This window comes from Pelmatolapia mariae, linkage group LG23 (assembly GCF_036321145.2).
Source record: "Pelmatolapia mariae isolate MD_Pm_ZW linkage group LG23, Pm_UMD_F_2, whole genome shotgun sequence".
Lineage (NCBI taxonomy): Eukaryota > Metazoa > Chordata > Actinopteri > Cichliformes > Cichlidae > Pelmatolapia > Pelmatolapia mariae.
In genome coordinates, this window is record NC_086246.1 from 7,661,984 (window position 1) to 7,678,581 (window position 16,598).

The 16,598-nt window shown below is 38.7% G+C and overlaps 1 protein-coding gene across 2 annotated transcripts in view; it reads right to left on the reverse strand.

Annotated features, from left to right (window-relative positions):
- Positions 1 to 712: 712 nt before the first annotated feature.
- Positions 713 to 16,598, reverse strand: part of LOC134620820 (transmembrane protein 47-like) — a 40,237-nt gene continuing 24,351 nt past the window's right edge. The window contains exons 3-4 of one of the 2 annotated variants that reach the window (XM_063467130.1): positions 14,188 to 14,415; positions 713 to 788 (exon numbers count right to left, since the gene is read on the reverse strand). In XM_063467130.1, the coding sequence (XP_063323200.1) occupies positions 14,237 to 14,415 (179 nt within the window). In that variant the 3' untranslated portion in view covers positions 713 to 788; positions 14,188 to 14,236. Of the gene's footprint in view, positions 789 to 13,919; positions 14,416 to 16,598 lie in introns of those variants that run through there. The other variant, XM_063467129.1, reaches the window with a different exon arrangement.

Consider the following 16,598-nt stretch of genomic DNA (forward strand, 5'->3'; position numbering starts at 1 on the left):
ACAGAAGTGCCTGTTACAGGGCTAGTTCTTGGTTGGCCAACATATAACAAAAGGTAGCTTGTACACCACTAAGGAAAAACAAGAGTTTTGCGGTTGTTATGTCCTGCTGTTCAATAAAGCACGTATCCACGTCCTTCCGTCTTGATCCTTTCAAGAGTCTAACCCAGAATATCACAACCGGCGACAAGGATTTTAAAGATTTCCACAGCATGAAAGAGGCTGTAGAGGGACTGTGTTCAAATATAAGGAAAAAAAAAAGACGTTGTCTTCACGGCTGCAGCAGAACAGCATTGGTGAGCTAACTTGGCAATGCATGTGGGTTGTGTTGAAGAGTATAATGAATCAAAGGAAGATTTTGAGTCATATTTGGAGCGGTTGGAGCAATGGATGTTGGCAAATTCGGACTTCTGAGCGTTTTCGTTTTCAGAAACGTAACCAGCAAGAAGCGGATTCAGTTTCTGACTACGTTGTAGCCCTGAGGCAGTTGTCAGTCACGTGTAATTTTGAACAATATTTGGATGAGGCCCTGAGAGATCGCTTTGTTAGTGGGCTGCGTTCTGATGCTGTGCAGCGCAAGCTACTATCGGAAAAAGATCTTACATTTCCACGTGCATGTGAGATTCCCATATCCATGGATCCATCCACTTCGAAGAATACGATGGAGTTCTCAGGACACCATGAACCTCACCAAGTAAATGCCTTGACAAATGCTCCAAATTTTTCCAACAAAGGATGGAAAGGACAGAACAGGCAAGAGGGCAATGACAAGCCAAAGAGCTGGAAGGGACCTAAAAAAGACACAGGAGTGAAGCAACCATGTTATTGTTGTGGTGGACAGCATTCAGCACGTAAGTGCAAATTTAAGAGTGAAAAGTGTCATGTTTGTGCAAAACAAAGACACATTGCCCGTGCTTGCAGAAATAAAAAATTCAGTCAGCAAACTCAGTATGTGGAAACTGAGGATGAATGCTCAAGTAGGAATGATGAAGCTGAACTTTTTGGAGTATATTCAATGTACTCCATCACCTCCAGTGAGAAGGGATACACAGTGAATGTTGCGCTTGGAAACAAGAACACCACCATGTTGCTGGATTACAGGATCAGCAGTGTATCAGACAAGTATTATCAGATGCATCTCACTCATTTCCCTATAAAACCAGCCAGTGGGCTAAAGCTCAAGTCCTACTCAGGTCAACACATCACTGTGCGTGGATATATTATGTTACCAGTACAGTATGAGACCCAAAACATCACCCTACCACTGACCGTTGTTCAGGGAAACAGACCAGCTCTGATTGGACGAAACTGGTTAAAGAAACTACAGCTGAACTGGAATCAGATATTCACAGTACACAAGGTACTGATGCAGAAAGAAGCAAGGCCAGGAGTACTAGAAGTGATTCAGTGCCATCAGGCAGTGTTTTTGGATGACCAAGGCTGCATCAAAGGATTTAAAGCCAGAATCCACACTTAACCAAACACCACACCAATTTTATGTAAAGCTCGCCCAGTTCCTTATGCACTAAAAGAAGCTGTGGAGAAAGAGCTGGACAGATTGGAAAAGTTGAAGGTCATTTCAAAGGTTGAGAAAAGTGAGTGGGCATCCCCTATTGTTACTGTACCGAAAGCAGACAAAACAATTAGGATATGTAGTGACTACAAAGTCAGTGTCAACCAGTGTGTTGAAGAGGAAAGATATCCACTTCCTAATACTGAAGATTTGTTTGCTACTTTAGCTGGAGGAACATCCTTCAGTAAACTTGACATTTCTCATGCCTATCAGCAGCTACAGTTAGATGAAGAATCAGAGAAGTATCTGGTCATTAACACACACAAAGGTCTCTATAAGTACAATCGCCTCAGCTATGGTGTTTCCAGTGCTCCGTCTCTTCTTCAGTGTGTGATGGATCAAATCTTTCAGGGGATGGATCATGTGACCTGCTTTTTGGATGACATCCTCATCACTGCTTCATCTGAAAGGGAGCATTTGAAGAGGTTGGAGGAAGTACTCACACGTCTGGAGAAGCATGGCGTCAAGATGAAACTTTCCAAATGCAATTTTTTTTAGAGAAGTGTGGTGTACCTGGTACATCATATTGACAAAGATTCCTCTAAAGGACTGCATCCTTTAGAGGAAAAAGTAGCAGCCATAACAAATGCACCAGAACCAACAAACCTCACTGAACTGAAGTCTTTCCTGTAGAGCAGGGCGATATGACAAAAAATATTTATCATAATATACATTTGTAAAAACGATATAACTGATGATATAATTGACACTAGACAAAATACTTTACAACTCCACAACTTAATTAGTGCAAACCCCCCCCCCCCCCCCCCCCCCCCCCCCCATAAATGTATTTTAATTTAAACAAGCAGCTGTTTTTATGTGCATTAAAATTATATAAAAATTTAACAGTGCAAATGCAAATTCCTTGCTGACAGCATAAGCATAACCATGTATAATATCCACAAATCCTAAAAAGAGGTTGTACACACACAATACAGTAATATTATGTTGAAGCACAGTACTCCGCGAGGCTCCTGCCTACGATAGCCGTAATGCTCCGACAATCTATCATGTGTTGCGGCTTTGTAGCTTAGCAAAGTCGTACTGAAACATTTGACAGATTTTCGAGCGCCGTGTAGCACATAAAATCAATCAATGGACTGTGTTGTTCCAGAGATACCACCAAGTCCACCTGGGATTTCAACATCACACCCCTTACCTGCGGAACCGCCTAAACAGACAACCGATGAAAAAAGCCATAAATAGCATAAAATCTAAGTTCTAAAACAAACTCCAGTCATATTCGTTCGGGTAGATAGCAGCAGTCCTTTCACAGAAGGGGATGGAAAAATTAGGTAGTGTGTGTATCTGGGAAGTGTATTGTGTGTGTGTGTGTGTGTGTGTGTGTGTGAGCGTGCGTGCGTGTGTGGATAGGGGCAACACAGTCTGCTTGTTGATCTTAGAGTGTAGCTGTGTGAATGGCTGTGTGGGTGGGGAGGGGGCACAGACCATTTATCAGTCTCATGGCTTGTGCAAAGAACCCTTCCAGCATCCTGGTGGTTCTGCAACTGATGCTTCTGTACCTCTTGCCAGACGGCAGGAGTGAGAACAGGCCATGAGAGGGGTGGTTGGAGTCTCTGATGATGGAGATAGCTCTGCGTGTGCAGCGCTGGTTGTAGATCTCCTCCAGTGGTGAGAGAGGGGCGCCAACAATCCTCCTGGCAGTCTTAACAATCCTATTAAGTTGACACTTCTCGTAGGACTTGCAGCTGCCAAACCAAGCTGTAAAACTTTGTGTCAGGATGTTTTCAATGGTGCCTCTGTAGAAAGTTGTGAGATGAAGTGTGGAGAGTCCTGCTTTCCTGAGTCTCCTGAGGGAGTGGAGACGCTTTTGTGCTTTTGTACCTCTATCACCACTTACTGTGCAGTGAGCAGTTTGGAGCTATGATCTACCTGCTGCTTCTCTTTAGGGATTTGAATGTAACATATAAAACACTTTACCTTTAAAGTATCTGATATACAATGGAAATGGAAGCAATCAGAGATTTAATGATGAAGACTGGGGGGTCTGTAGTTCACGTTTTACAGTCCTGAATGACTCCTTGGACATTAATATAATTCACTGAAGCAGAGTTTAGAATGCAATTTGCATTCAGCCTCCAGTGTTACTGTTTAATTTTTTTTACAATGACACCATCAAATATGTCATGAATAAGGTTTACCTGCTGGAGGTTTGATGGATCAGGTGGACGATGCAGTCAAAGAAAGGATTGAATATGCACAGCCATCTTCTTATTTGCAAAAATCCTATTTCGATATTTGTTTTCATTCATATTTTTGAAAAAAATATTGAACAGTACTATGATAGAATGGAGACCTGGCCAGGTTGGACCTTGCCTTTCACTCCCAGGACAGAGCCCAGTTCCACCGAGACCCTAGGTAGATACGTGGTTATAAAATGAAAGGACTAATGTTGAATATGAATATTACACGAAAATCGAATTCTAATACAAATTCCTACATATTTCCTGGATCCAGCAGGAGTAATAGGGATTACATATGTCTAAACTGCTAATCCTAACCCTAGCACAGCAAACAACAATGCCCTGGACTGTCAGTGTTATTACATGCTGTGAATATGAGTCGCCTTGATCACATTTTCAAGTACAAAAGAAAAGGAAAACACAGAGAGAAAAAAAGGTATAACAGTGTGAGGTCATTTTCTTCCCAACTGACAAGAAAAATACTTTTCATGACTTAGACCAATAATGCATGTTAGACTGTCAGTGATCTTGTTTTAGTATTCGTCTGTACTGTTAGGGTCACCATCTCTATTTCAGTATAATTAATATGCAACCCCCCCTAAAAGTTATACATGAATTTGACTAACAGCATTATTAATAGCACATACCACAATATTAGCTGCAGGGGGCAGAATAGCCACAGGTTATGGAGTATTTTATTAATCTCTAATGTAAAGTAGGCCACTGAGTGTTGGAAAGATATTTTTTGAAGATAACTCCCTTAGGGCTGAGAAAACAACAAAGAAGCTTCCAAATGATAATAATACAATAATAGTAATAGTAATAAATGGTGGATGAATGAGAGAAATAAATCATCTACTGGGCTGTTGGCTTTTAGACAAATCTTTCCAAGAAAGCCCAGACTGAGTTGAAAGCTCTCTGATTATGGCCAGTGTTACTTACTGTGATGATGAAACTTAATCTAAGTTATCATGGCATGCTGCTCCATCACAGGCTGCCACAGCTCTCCTGGATGTATGCGCCACAAATGTGGTGACAAAGAGATCTTTTCAGTGCTGGAACCAGCCAAAAGATCTCTTATTTGCACTTGTCCTGCATTTGCTTATTGTTGTGAATGTGCATTGTAGGACATAAAGAAGTTCTATTTGTTATTTCTTGGAGAAAAAGTAACTAATTATTGTGAACTTGTGAGTCCACAAGCTTATTATTTTGGTTAAAATCATTCACAAGTAACAAGAATATTGTGTTATGGCTCAATATGTCACGGTCATGGGTCAGGGACCCAGTGTTTTGTGTTGTTTATTATTAACAGTCTTTTATTTTAGCTCTCTGTGTTCAATGTTTGCTGCCATATCCCCTTGTGTCTGTGTTATGCTTCCTGTTTTACTTTGAAAGTCCGTGTCCTATGTTAATGTTTTCAGTTTTGCTTCCCCTTGGTCTCATCACGCTGTGCTCTCCTCCTGTTTCTCATTCCCTTGTTATCCCTCTGTGGATTTAAGCGGTCTCTTCTTCTGTTTGTTGCTGGTTCGTCTGTGTATCATCCATGACATTTCCCCTGTCTTTAGTTTGTTTCTAGTTTCCTCCCTGTTTAGGTTTTGTTAGTTTAGTCTTTGTAGTCCTGCATTTGTGTTTATGGTTTTGGGCTGCGTCAATAAAAGGCACGTTTTCAGTTTAAGTCCTCGTCAGTGCCGTTTGGGTCCTATCTCTCTTCCCTCCACACATCTGCCCTAGCAGCCATGACACAAAATGATTGGAACTAAGGAATTAAATGTCTTGGAAAAAGGTTTAGTGTATGCTGCTGACATTAACACCAACTGGTACGTTGCTCTGTTAGGTCTTTGTTTTTTTTGCAAATATCTGGATTTTTCCTGCTGCAAACTATACCTGTAGCAACAGCAATAATGAACTACTTTGCTTCAAACAACACGTCCTTTGTCACTGACAGGCTATTTACAGTTGTGTTTCACCCTCAAATAAGAAGTAATTCCTATCTATATCAGGTTTAATGTTGAATTTACGTTATTAGTGTGTGTTTGTTTGTTTGTTTGTTTGTTTTCTTAAGATAGAAACTGTTGTTTTGACTACGCAAAGTCTGTCCTTATGGTGCCAACTGAAACAACTAATTAGCAGGAGAAGTGTTTATTAAGAAGTCTGGCTGTGAGATCCAAATGGTCAAAAAAACTGGCAACACATATAAACTCTAATGTGTTCAGTGAGATAATGATAAGTCAACTTCCTGGAGCAACTTATGTTCTATGGATTTAATTATTATATTACTTTAAGAATATACTGTGATTTTTTTTTAACACCAGGGTCAAAACTTAAGAGTGAGATAACACGGTGTACGTTCCCACAAAGATGCCCATGTGGGTCTACAGCGAGTCGCTGTAGGTGCACTGTGGGGCTGTGTGGGAAGGGCAAATCTACACTTAACCAATACAGGCCCCAAGTTAAGCAACATTCTCGTCTACACTCCATACCAGTTGGTGCCAGTGATGCACTATGGGACATATATGGGGCCCAGTACCAACCCACAGCAAGCAGCTCACTGTGGGCTAATGTGGGTCTGCCTAGGTCAGTGTCCCCACACGAACCCCAAACAGGCACCTTTGTTAGACAATCTTTTGTTTGTTTGTTTGTTTTTTACAGGACACCTGAGAACAAATACAGTAAAACATCACAGTACAGCTTTTCTTTTCACCAATATTACTTAACAAATAAGGTCAATTAAACTTCTTCTGAATAATACATGTCTAGTTTCAGGTTGTTTTGCTGTACAGTCCAGCAGGAAAGGACACAGCAATGGAAACAAATCTTTTTCAGTTAAGAGCTATTCTGGTATAAAGAAATTTTAAATGCAACCTATCCTGTGATGTGTCTTGACTTTTCACTTTGAATTTGACTGGGGATGTTTAACTAAAATGAATAATTTTTTTTGCTGACCTCACATTTGATTATCTGATAAAGCAATAATGTGAAATAGAATAACTTTCTTTGAACTTTGGACTCACTGGTAAAACATATAAACTTTAATGTGTTCATAAAAAGCCCAAACCTGTTTACTACTTTGGTTGCACATAATTACTTTAGTCAGCAAAGACACCCACTAGCTTCACCATAAGTAAAATTTCTGAGTTGAATAAAACCGACATAAGAAAAGAGATCGTGAAAAACAAAATGAGACACAGAGTGAGTCGTTCTGTTCATTTAATGTGACAACGTATAAAGAGATAAATGCCAAGAACTGAAATTTCTACAATGGCATGTAAAATTAAGCTAATACACGTGCACACACACTCTTTGTCTCTATGTCAGACACACTTACTTCTTTCTCTGTCATTCACACATTTTGTATACATCCTAAATCCCTATGCACATCAATAGCCAGTGTTTTTTCACCAGTCTACTGGAAGATGGAAAAAAAAAACAAGCGCTCTCTGTTTACAAGTCTCTACTTTTCATCAGCAAGTTGATCATGAAACAAATGCTAATAGCTACAATCAGACCAGGCTAAAACATACAAGGACAGTGTTTTGTTGTATGTTTACCAAGCTTAAAAGGTTCTCGACTAAAGACAATTACACAAATATTGTTATTTATCCAAAACTGTAAAGATGTGCCTCATTGAATGGGTGCCAACATATTTGCATTGCCATTGAAGCTCAAACACATATCTGCTTCAGCCTACCATGTATTCGCTTTCTGTAAATTTGCAAATGTTGCACTGCAACTTTGAATCTCAGCAGCTGCACCGTTTAACAGGGTTGAGCTCCCAAAGAGCAGTAAGCTTTTGATCTGGATTTATCTGTCAAGGCACTCATCCTCTTTACTGAGTGTGTATGGCAGGTCGGCAAAACATAAGAATATGAGACAAGGACTACTTCCTCCTCACAAGTATTTATAAGAAAACACATAAGAATTAATATTTCAATTTTATTTTGAAGGTGTTCAATTTATATTTTAGTCCTTTCATTAAGTTATTCCTGTGTGTTTTAACCCAGGTCTGTTACAGTGGTAGTGCCTAAGGCCCCTCTACACCACAAACACAATCACTAAGCAGTGACCATACAAAATTAAATACAGTAGCGGTTATACCGAAATATCATACGATGATAATCTCTATTACTGCACCTTACCATTGTGTCAGGTCTTCTGTCTCTCACTGGCAAAGTGGAGGAACAAGTCATCAAGTCACACATTTCCCGTCGCTGAAAACGGGAATGCTGAGACGTCTTTCAAACTGAAAAAGTTGAAGGTCACAATCTGAAAAGCTCTTTAGATTACAGTCCAAATGTTAGCAGTACCATGCCTTGTGTTATAAAATAGAGTTAGCTGCCAGCAGCAGGACATTTATCTCACAAATTGAGAAAAAAAAGAAAAGATAAATAATAATCTCCACTCTTCTGAATTATTAATACATCTGAAAATCCCATGAGGCTGTATTACAAGATAATTATCTTGTAAATTTAGAGAAGGAAGATACAATTGATCAAGTGAATGCATTACATTTCTGTATCATAGATTTAAAGAATATTAGGCAGATGTTTTTTCATGTAAAACTCTTATAGCTATTCATAGCTTTAAGGGTTTACAATAATGTATTCAATATCAAAGTCATAGATCAACATATTAGGAAATATTTTTAGCTTTTTTCCATGTGGTTCCTCATGGATGTTTAGCTCCATCTTTCGGCCCATACCGTGTTGTATCTGTATGTACCTACAGCCAGCAGCTGCCACAAAGACTCCTCTGTCCTCATGAATAAATATAATCTTCTCATATGACCAAACAATCACTTAGATGCTGCTTTACAAGCTTTAAATTTAAACTTGCAGGTGTTTTTTACGTTTAGCCAGAACCACCTTTACTTTCATTCATCTCCTGGCAAAAAATCAATTCCCCCAATATCCGAGAATTCCTACAACTACATTAGCTCTGTATTTTGAACCTTTCTACAGTACAATACCAAAATCAATGTTTTATTTCTGTACATAAAATGTAAAAGTCACTATTAAACAGAAAGGAAGTGAATGAATGAAATGTCTGGACTGTAATCTAAAGCAGGACCTTCATTTCCAAGTGTGATGATATTAAAGTGAAGAAGCTTCTGAAATATTCAAGTACAGAACAAACAGTTTTCCTCATCAAGAGCAAAAGAAACATTTCTGTCCACTGTAAATATCACTGTAAAATAAATGGACTTCTTGCAGCAGCTTGAATCAAGAGGTGACTTCACAGCTCAACCTTTATTTTAAGGTGCCAAGGGACCCAGCCTGGTTCCTATTTTTAGGCAATAGTTACCTGACAGCTCCACAGCAAATATGTGACAATGGGGAATAGAGAAAATACCAGACAACACTTGCGCCTCCTCCCTGTGCTTACAGCATCCAGACTTGAAAAAGGAGGTTGCAGGGTTGGCAAAATAATTCAGTACAGAGGGGGAGAGGAAAACTAAACATTATTGCACAAGAGTATTGCCCAATCTAGAGTTCAAAATTAACATAGAGGGTAAAATATTTGGTCTTCAGTTATCTTTTCACCCAGAAATTGTTCTGGATCCATGGCAACTACCCCAAAATACTGATTGGACCCAAATCCGGAGGGCAGGGAAATATAAGTAAACCTTACATCATTATCACCCTGTTGAGACATAAAAAAAAAGATTATCAGATCAGTCTGTCTGTAAAGGGGTAGTGCTTGATATAAAAAAACCCATCTTGGGTTTTGTTGAAATGTCCCCTAACACCTGTTAACTGTGCCATTTGATATCGGCTAATACTGGCATTTTCTTCTCCCATTTCAGCAGATGCATGCCTGGCTTGTTGGCAGTGTTGGGTAAGTTACTTTAAATTAGTAACTTAGTTACATTACTAGTTACTTCTATCAAAAGTAACTCAGTTACTTCAAGTTACTCGTTACTTTCAAAGTAACTAGTTACTAGGGAAAGTAACTTTGGTTTTACTCAGAATTGTGTTTTTAATATTGTGTTGCTTCCCTAACTGGATACCCAGCAAGATTGCCAGTCTTCTAGCTTGCTTACATGTCAGCACTATCCTGCCACAAGTGCAGTGTGCCACCTACCAACAGAAAGGAAAAAATAATGTGCATATTTCCACGAGAGAAATCCCACGACTGGACCGTCGTTGACTGCCGCCATGATTCTAGCCTACGTCACAGCGTCAAGTGCACTTTTTTACATCCAACATGAAAACTGCAGTCGTGGTGCTTTGATTATACTCAGAACTCGGAAATTCTGCCTTCCGAGTAGGAAGATGTAGGTAACACCAGACCGCAGATGAGCTGCATACAGGGCTGGATAGGGACAAAAAATCGGCCCGGGCGTTTTGAGAGACCGACCCGCCATTATAGGAAAAAGCCTTTGAATGAAAACAAACGCTGTTGTACACTGTTTTGATGGTATATATGCATCAATCTATCATTCGTTTGTTGTAAGATTCAGATAATATATTAAAAGTATTATTAAAAGTGAGACATTTTAAATGAGAATAAGAAAGAAAAGTATTTCTTTGTGCCCCCCTTTCCCTGTTAATGCCCTACCTGGCCCCCTGGCAAAACTTTGCTATACCCGCCCCTGCACAGTTACCAGCTGTCAGCTACTTAGAAAAGGATCCTGGTGTTATTTGTCTCTCAGAAACAGTTCATAACTTCCCTTCAACTCATTCATGTCACCTGAAAGGTAAACCTGTTTCTACATCACCTGTTCAGCTCTGATGATTCAGTAAGGACATCTCCTGGTTTCATCTTCATGTTTCCCTCTCACCACATATCCAAACCGATATCATGACCAGCAGCTTTTACAGCTGTGGCTCCAGCAAACATCAGCTGATACTAGAAATTAATATTAAATAAATTCTAACAACAGCTGATCAAGCTTAAACGTGCTGCTGTTGTTTAACGCGACCGCCGCTGGTTTCCTCTTTCTGGCGCAAAGTGGGCGATAAACAAACAAGAGAGAAAAGCCGATCAGCTGATCATTGATCAGTTTCATGATTGAAGTAGAAACAGGAGAGGGAGGGGGAGAGAATGAGAGAAGAAGAGGCAGCTGTGCAGCTAAGACACAGAATAACTCCAGCTTTGTGTCTTTTCCATTGTAGCTGAAGTCCGGGACAAACTGTGTTCCTTTTCACCTCAGTACGAAACGCGTAATATTTTCTCTGAATACGAGACGATTCCGTTTTTTAGGGGACGGTTGGCAACTCTAATAATTAACCTTATGAACAAAATAAAGTTCAGCATCAGTAACATCATAGCACCCACCCAGCTGTAACTCCATCATGCTAGCTAGTACCCAGTATGAAAAAGTCAGCATAACGAAAATAAGCTACACCCAAATTTGTTTTATATCTGACCAAGATAGACTGCAGGGCATAACTTCTTACTTCAGTTCACCTGACACTCAGACCGGCGGCCGCTTCGGGTCTCTCCTCCTCCTGCCTCCCCTTTCTCTCATCCACCTGCTGGCCTCCACCACTTGCTAATGTTACTGAATCTGTGGAAGCTCCATGATAGCCACCAAACGAAGTAACAAATAATGACCCTATCTAAATCCCAGTAACGATTAACGCGTTCCTGATTTTGTGCTCGTTACTACAATAATAACATAGTTACTGTAACACGTTGCTTAATAATGCGTTAGTCCCTACACTGCTTGTTGGCCAGCAAAAACTTAACACTCCAGATGCAGTGCTGATCCCCGACACTTACTGTAGGCCAAGACACGGCAGCACACAGTAATATACCGATTCCTTATACATATATTGTGTGTTTTTATTAACATGCATTATATTTGGCAATCCAAATGGCTTCTTGTAATCACCACTACCATCTGACATCAGAGTTTCGACATGCATGTTTTTCTGGCCTACTTGTTACCATTTGTCTACACAAATTTTATTTACAGATTATAGAGAGAGTCACAGGGTCAGTAAACCCGATATGGAAATGATGATATTAAGAAAAGTAACAGTTTTATTTTTGTTTTGAAAGCAAAAATTGCTTAGGGCCTGTCAAAAATCATCTTTTGGGTTAAAACACACATTTTGATAATGTTAACCATTTATTTCTTAGGTTGCCAGAGCAGCTAGGGATCTCATGTATTTTGAGATTTTATTTAAAAAATACGGACCAATGTCTTTAATCTATCTATCTCAATTTACCCTATTTTCTCCAAGAATAACTCTCATTAAAATACTATTTTATAATTCAATTAAAATTCTACACAAATCTCAGCTATTGTGTACAATACCCTTTAGTGTCCTTTGTTCTCAAGGAAAGGGCTCTTCCCATTGGATAGCGAAGTTTTTCCAGCAGTTAGATAATACAAAAATATTATAGCCTTGGTGTTATATTTTACTGAAACAGTTAGTCCAGTTTCTCGCTTTCTCTCTATCAAAAACACCGGACTATGTAACTTTGTATTTACTAGGAGCTCAAACAAAATCTCTCTATTTCTCTTTTTATGGATGATTAAAATCTACTGTAAGCAAAAGAAATCCAGGATTGTAGAACAGTGTTGATCAAAATGTTATTACATGAATGTATCTTCATTAGAATAGCTACATTTGTGGAGTAATGTAAAAGTAAGTAAGTAAAACATTTAGTTCATTTTAATAAAGATTGTATCATAGTCTAGCAAAGAAAGTGGTAAATTCTTGTCCGTCAAAGAAAGTTGGACATTTTGATTCGCATTCTTGGTTTTCTATAACAGAACAATTACAGTAAATATCATTCCAAAAGATGACGTAAAAGACTTGATAAATAAAACAATGTGTTGTAGACAGGGCTAGGATTAATACAAATTTCATCAAACTGTTTAATTAGTTAGATATATTGTGCTGCGGTTGTTACTCAAAAAAGTAATGTATTACACATTACTTGTTAATTTTGTTAAAAGTAATGCAGTATTTTACATAATTCCTCACCATAGAAATTAATTTGTTACAGTACTTTCATTACTCCATAAAATGACCTGGAATGCATTGTCCCATGATTACCAGTCAACAACAGTTCCACACACCAACACAAATCCCATTGGGTCAGCATGCACTCAGCTTCATCATCACTGTGGGATCTTGGCTAGCTTTGCAAAAAATGTGCTAGCAGTATAAAGTTGTTTCTGCCATTTTACCATTACACACTTGTCCTTTTGTGCCATAAAAATAAAGGAAATGTCCATATCTCCTGTAGAAGGCGGATGCACCACCATTTTCCTCGCAGGAAGACAAAAAATCGTGATCTTTTTTCCTTTATATCGGCCCATGATGCAAACTACTGTGGAACGATTGTAAATGAAAGTAAAGATAATTACTGAATTTTATACAGTAATATGTGAATGTGTGTGTGTATGAACATAATTAAATTCAGAACACATTCTAATTTTCTCAAACTGCTGCTGTGCATGACAACATGGCCACTGAAAGACTGGAGCTGTGTGTCTCATATGTGTTGTAGACACTGCCATAAGCCAGATAAGAAGACTAAAGGATGCTCCATATGTCACGGTGCAAAGAAACGCAGCATGATAGGCAATCGAAATTTAGCCGAGCGCTGTCCCATCTCACACCTCCAACCATGGCTAATCAATGATGACAGCTGCATGTGCAAACCCTGTGGGTTGCCACAGTAACAGACAAGTGGGTTGATAATAGAATATTGAGCAAATGTCTTTAGTTTATTCTACCCTCCTTACCTTCTCCCACAAGACAAATCAATCTGTGTTATGAAAAGTTATGAGGCACAACTCTAGCATCTGCAGCATGTCTCACATCCTTGTGAAAGTTTAAGAGCTTCACAGAACTCTAAAAGTAAAATAAAACAGCTCCTAAATAAGCACTTACGATGATGATGATAATGATGATGAGCTTGAGGGTTTCTGACGGTTTCTTTACATATAAAGATATGCTGCCTATGCCTGTGTATGTGCATGCGCATCCATGTGTAACTGGCAAAAGTCTGTCAGTCTGACATCCTGTTTTTCCAAACAGAAAAGTTAATAGACATAATAGCAGTTCTTGCAATTCAGAATGGAGGCATTAACACTGGTAACCTGAATCCTTTGTTACTGTAGTGTTGTCAGTTCTCTTTAGACTGTATCATGAGCCTTGGGAATAAACCTGTAAGCCCCCTACCTCATCTGTCCCAAGATGCACCATTTAACATGAGGCTTATCAGTCTGAATATCCATTAGAGTCAGCACTGACACTAGTGTTGATTGAGGCAAAAAAACTTAAGCTCCAGACGACCAGGTTCACTGTCTGGATGCAAAACTTGTGATAATACAGTTATTGGCTGTCCGATGTTTCCCTTTAAAGTTCTTGGGAATTGAGCTATTAATAGACACCCACTTCCTCCCCCTTTCCAGAACATTAGAAATGTTATTCAGTCCCTATGTACCTCTCAGACTCTGAAGATGTGGCCAGAGGGTTCCAGACTTGAGGTAGCACTAGTAGTATTCCTCATAGTTCTTGGGATTGAGGCAGTAGAGGATTCCCCCACCGAAGGAAAAGATGGTGCCTCCCCAGGCCAGGCCGTAGCCCCAGTTAAATTCATGGTAGATCCTCAAGTTGATACTCTCGATGAACTTGACAGGGTAGAGGACCAAACTGCAGGCCTGGAGTACAACTGGATGCAATATACAGATTTTAGCAACATTCTACGCATGCATGTAAAGCTGAAAATAAACTGGAATTTAAAAAAAAAAAGGTTTATGTCTCAAACTGCACAAATTGACAAATAAATGGATAAAAGTTATATTTAAAATCCCACAAAGAAATTGTTCAAGTGGATATAGCAATTCAATCTTTGTAGCAGATCTTTTTGAACAGAAAACATTGTTTTATGGATCATTAACATCAGTTAGGAAGTCCTGCTATCACCCAGAGTCAGTCTAAATTTAGCATATCCAATAAAGCCATGCAAAACTTTAATTTTACAATATAAAATTGATCTGAGTTACAGGTCTTTGATGTGCATTGGTGCTGGTTAAAATTTGCCAGTATTTCAGTTTTCTTTTTATTTATTTACTTAATATTATTTTAGCATCCCTCCCCAAGAGCCACTTTATTGTGGTGGAGGCTTTATGTGTTTTCTGGGGCTTTTGCCCTTAGAGTCACCCAAGGCAAACTGGTCCTGGATGAGGGGCAGGATGAATAGTGATTGAGATGACCCCTATGAAAGAAAAAAAAAGGTCAATGGAGCAGATTATCCTGCCTGGGATCGGGTTACTCCCTCCTGTGTTATGGCTGTTTTCTGTTGTCTTATGAAAACACTAATTGTACACATCCATTATGTTTCGAGTTGGGTATTTACCCTTTAAATTTGACTCTCATCTGGAGAACTTTATGGCACCAGCTAATCTTTACAAGCCCACCATGACCAGTTGGGAAAACACTGTTTTCATGACATCATGATTTTGCTGCTTAGAACCTCATCAAATGTTTCAATTTAAACTTGCTATACTTTAAACCATACTTTTCTATATGTTGTACACATAGACAGTGGTCACTCACAGGATTTTAATTTTTTGAGTAAACAGATTATCAAATTTAACATTTGGCCAGTGACTATATTTAACCATTAATTTTGACCTAAAAGATGAGTCTGGTGTCAAAAAGGTAAAAAAAAAAAAAAAGAAAGAAAGAAAAAGGAAATCTTTCATGTGTTGTAAATTGTATCAACTACTAGGGATGGACCGATCCGATATTACGTATTGGTATCGGTCCGATACTGACCTAAATTACTGGATCGGATATCGGAGAGAAATAAAAAATGTAATCCAATCCATTAAATATTATAAAAGCACCTCACAAAACTTGCGACATGGCGTAACCCAGCTCATAACCTTAGCACGTTGGGGCAGCATGCGTAACGTGATAGAGCAGCTGTGGCGTGCGAGACCTCTCGGTGGCCTGGTTGAGCATTTGGAGCCTCGCTACCAAACCGGCATTTCATCTCTGAGAAAGTTATCCCAGAGAGAAGTAAAGCAAGTGTATAAGTTCATCTCTGAATGTTTGTAAAGCATTCCCACGTTAAGCTTAACAACCGAACAACTGAATTTGAAACCTTCTCCATTGAATAATCAGAACACTGATCAAGTTGGAGTGGGTGTAAAATTGATTTATTTGCAGGTTTTTCCCCAAAACTTGAAAAAATAAACTGATTTAAAAAGCACAAAATTGGTCATTCTAAATTTTCTTGTATTTAGTCAATATTTAGACTTGATTTTTTTTTATGTATGATTGAATCAAACAGTCCAGGCTGCATATTTCAAAAATATGCAAATACGAATACAAGTGGTATAAAATAAACAAGTCTTAAAGAGGTGTTAGTTGTGATCCATTATTCACCTAGAGTCCCTTTATAGTTCACCCAAAACATTCAGCCTCTGTATGGGCTCATTTAAAACTGCTGTCCGCATCCCATCATGGAAAAACCAGTACGAATAACAAGTAGCCACAGATGATTGATCTCTGTTTTCCAGGTTCTAAAATTATACATCATATAATGATTTTTGATGATTATTTAATTGAAGCATGGATTGGTTTAAATTACCAAAACAGTTGTGTTCAAATCCATTGTGAAGAAATGGTAAAAATGCAGTCCTGCAAAAAAACTAATTTGCTTTAACATCTTACAAAACTTAAAAAAGTATAGAAATTTGGTTTGATCAAGTTTCATTCCTATCAACACATACTTATAAAGGAATCCTTTGTTACTCACATTGAGGTATTTAAAAAATAAAAAAGCTAAGCAAAGTAATGCAACTGATCTTTAAAATTAAATGTCAAAGCAAAATATCTTTGAGT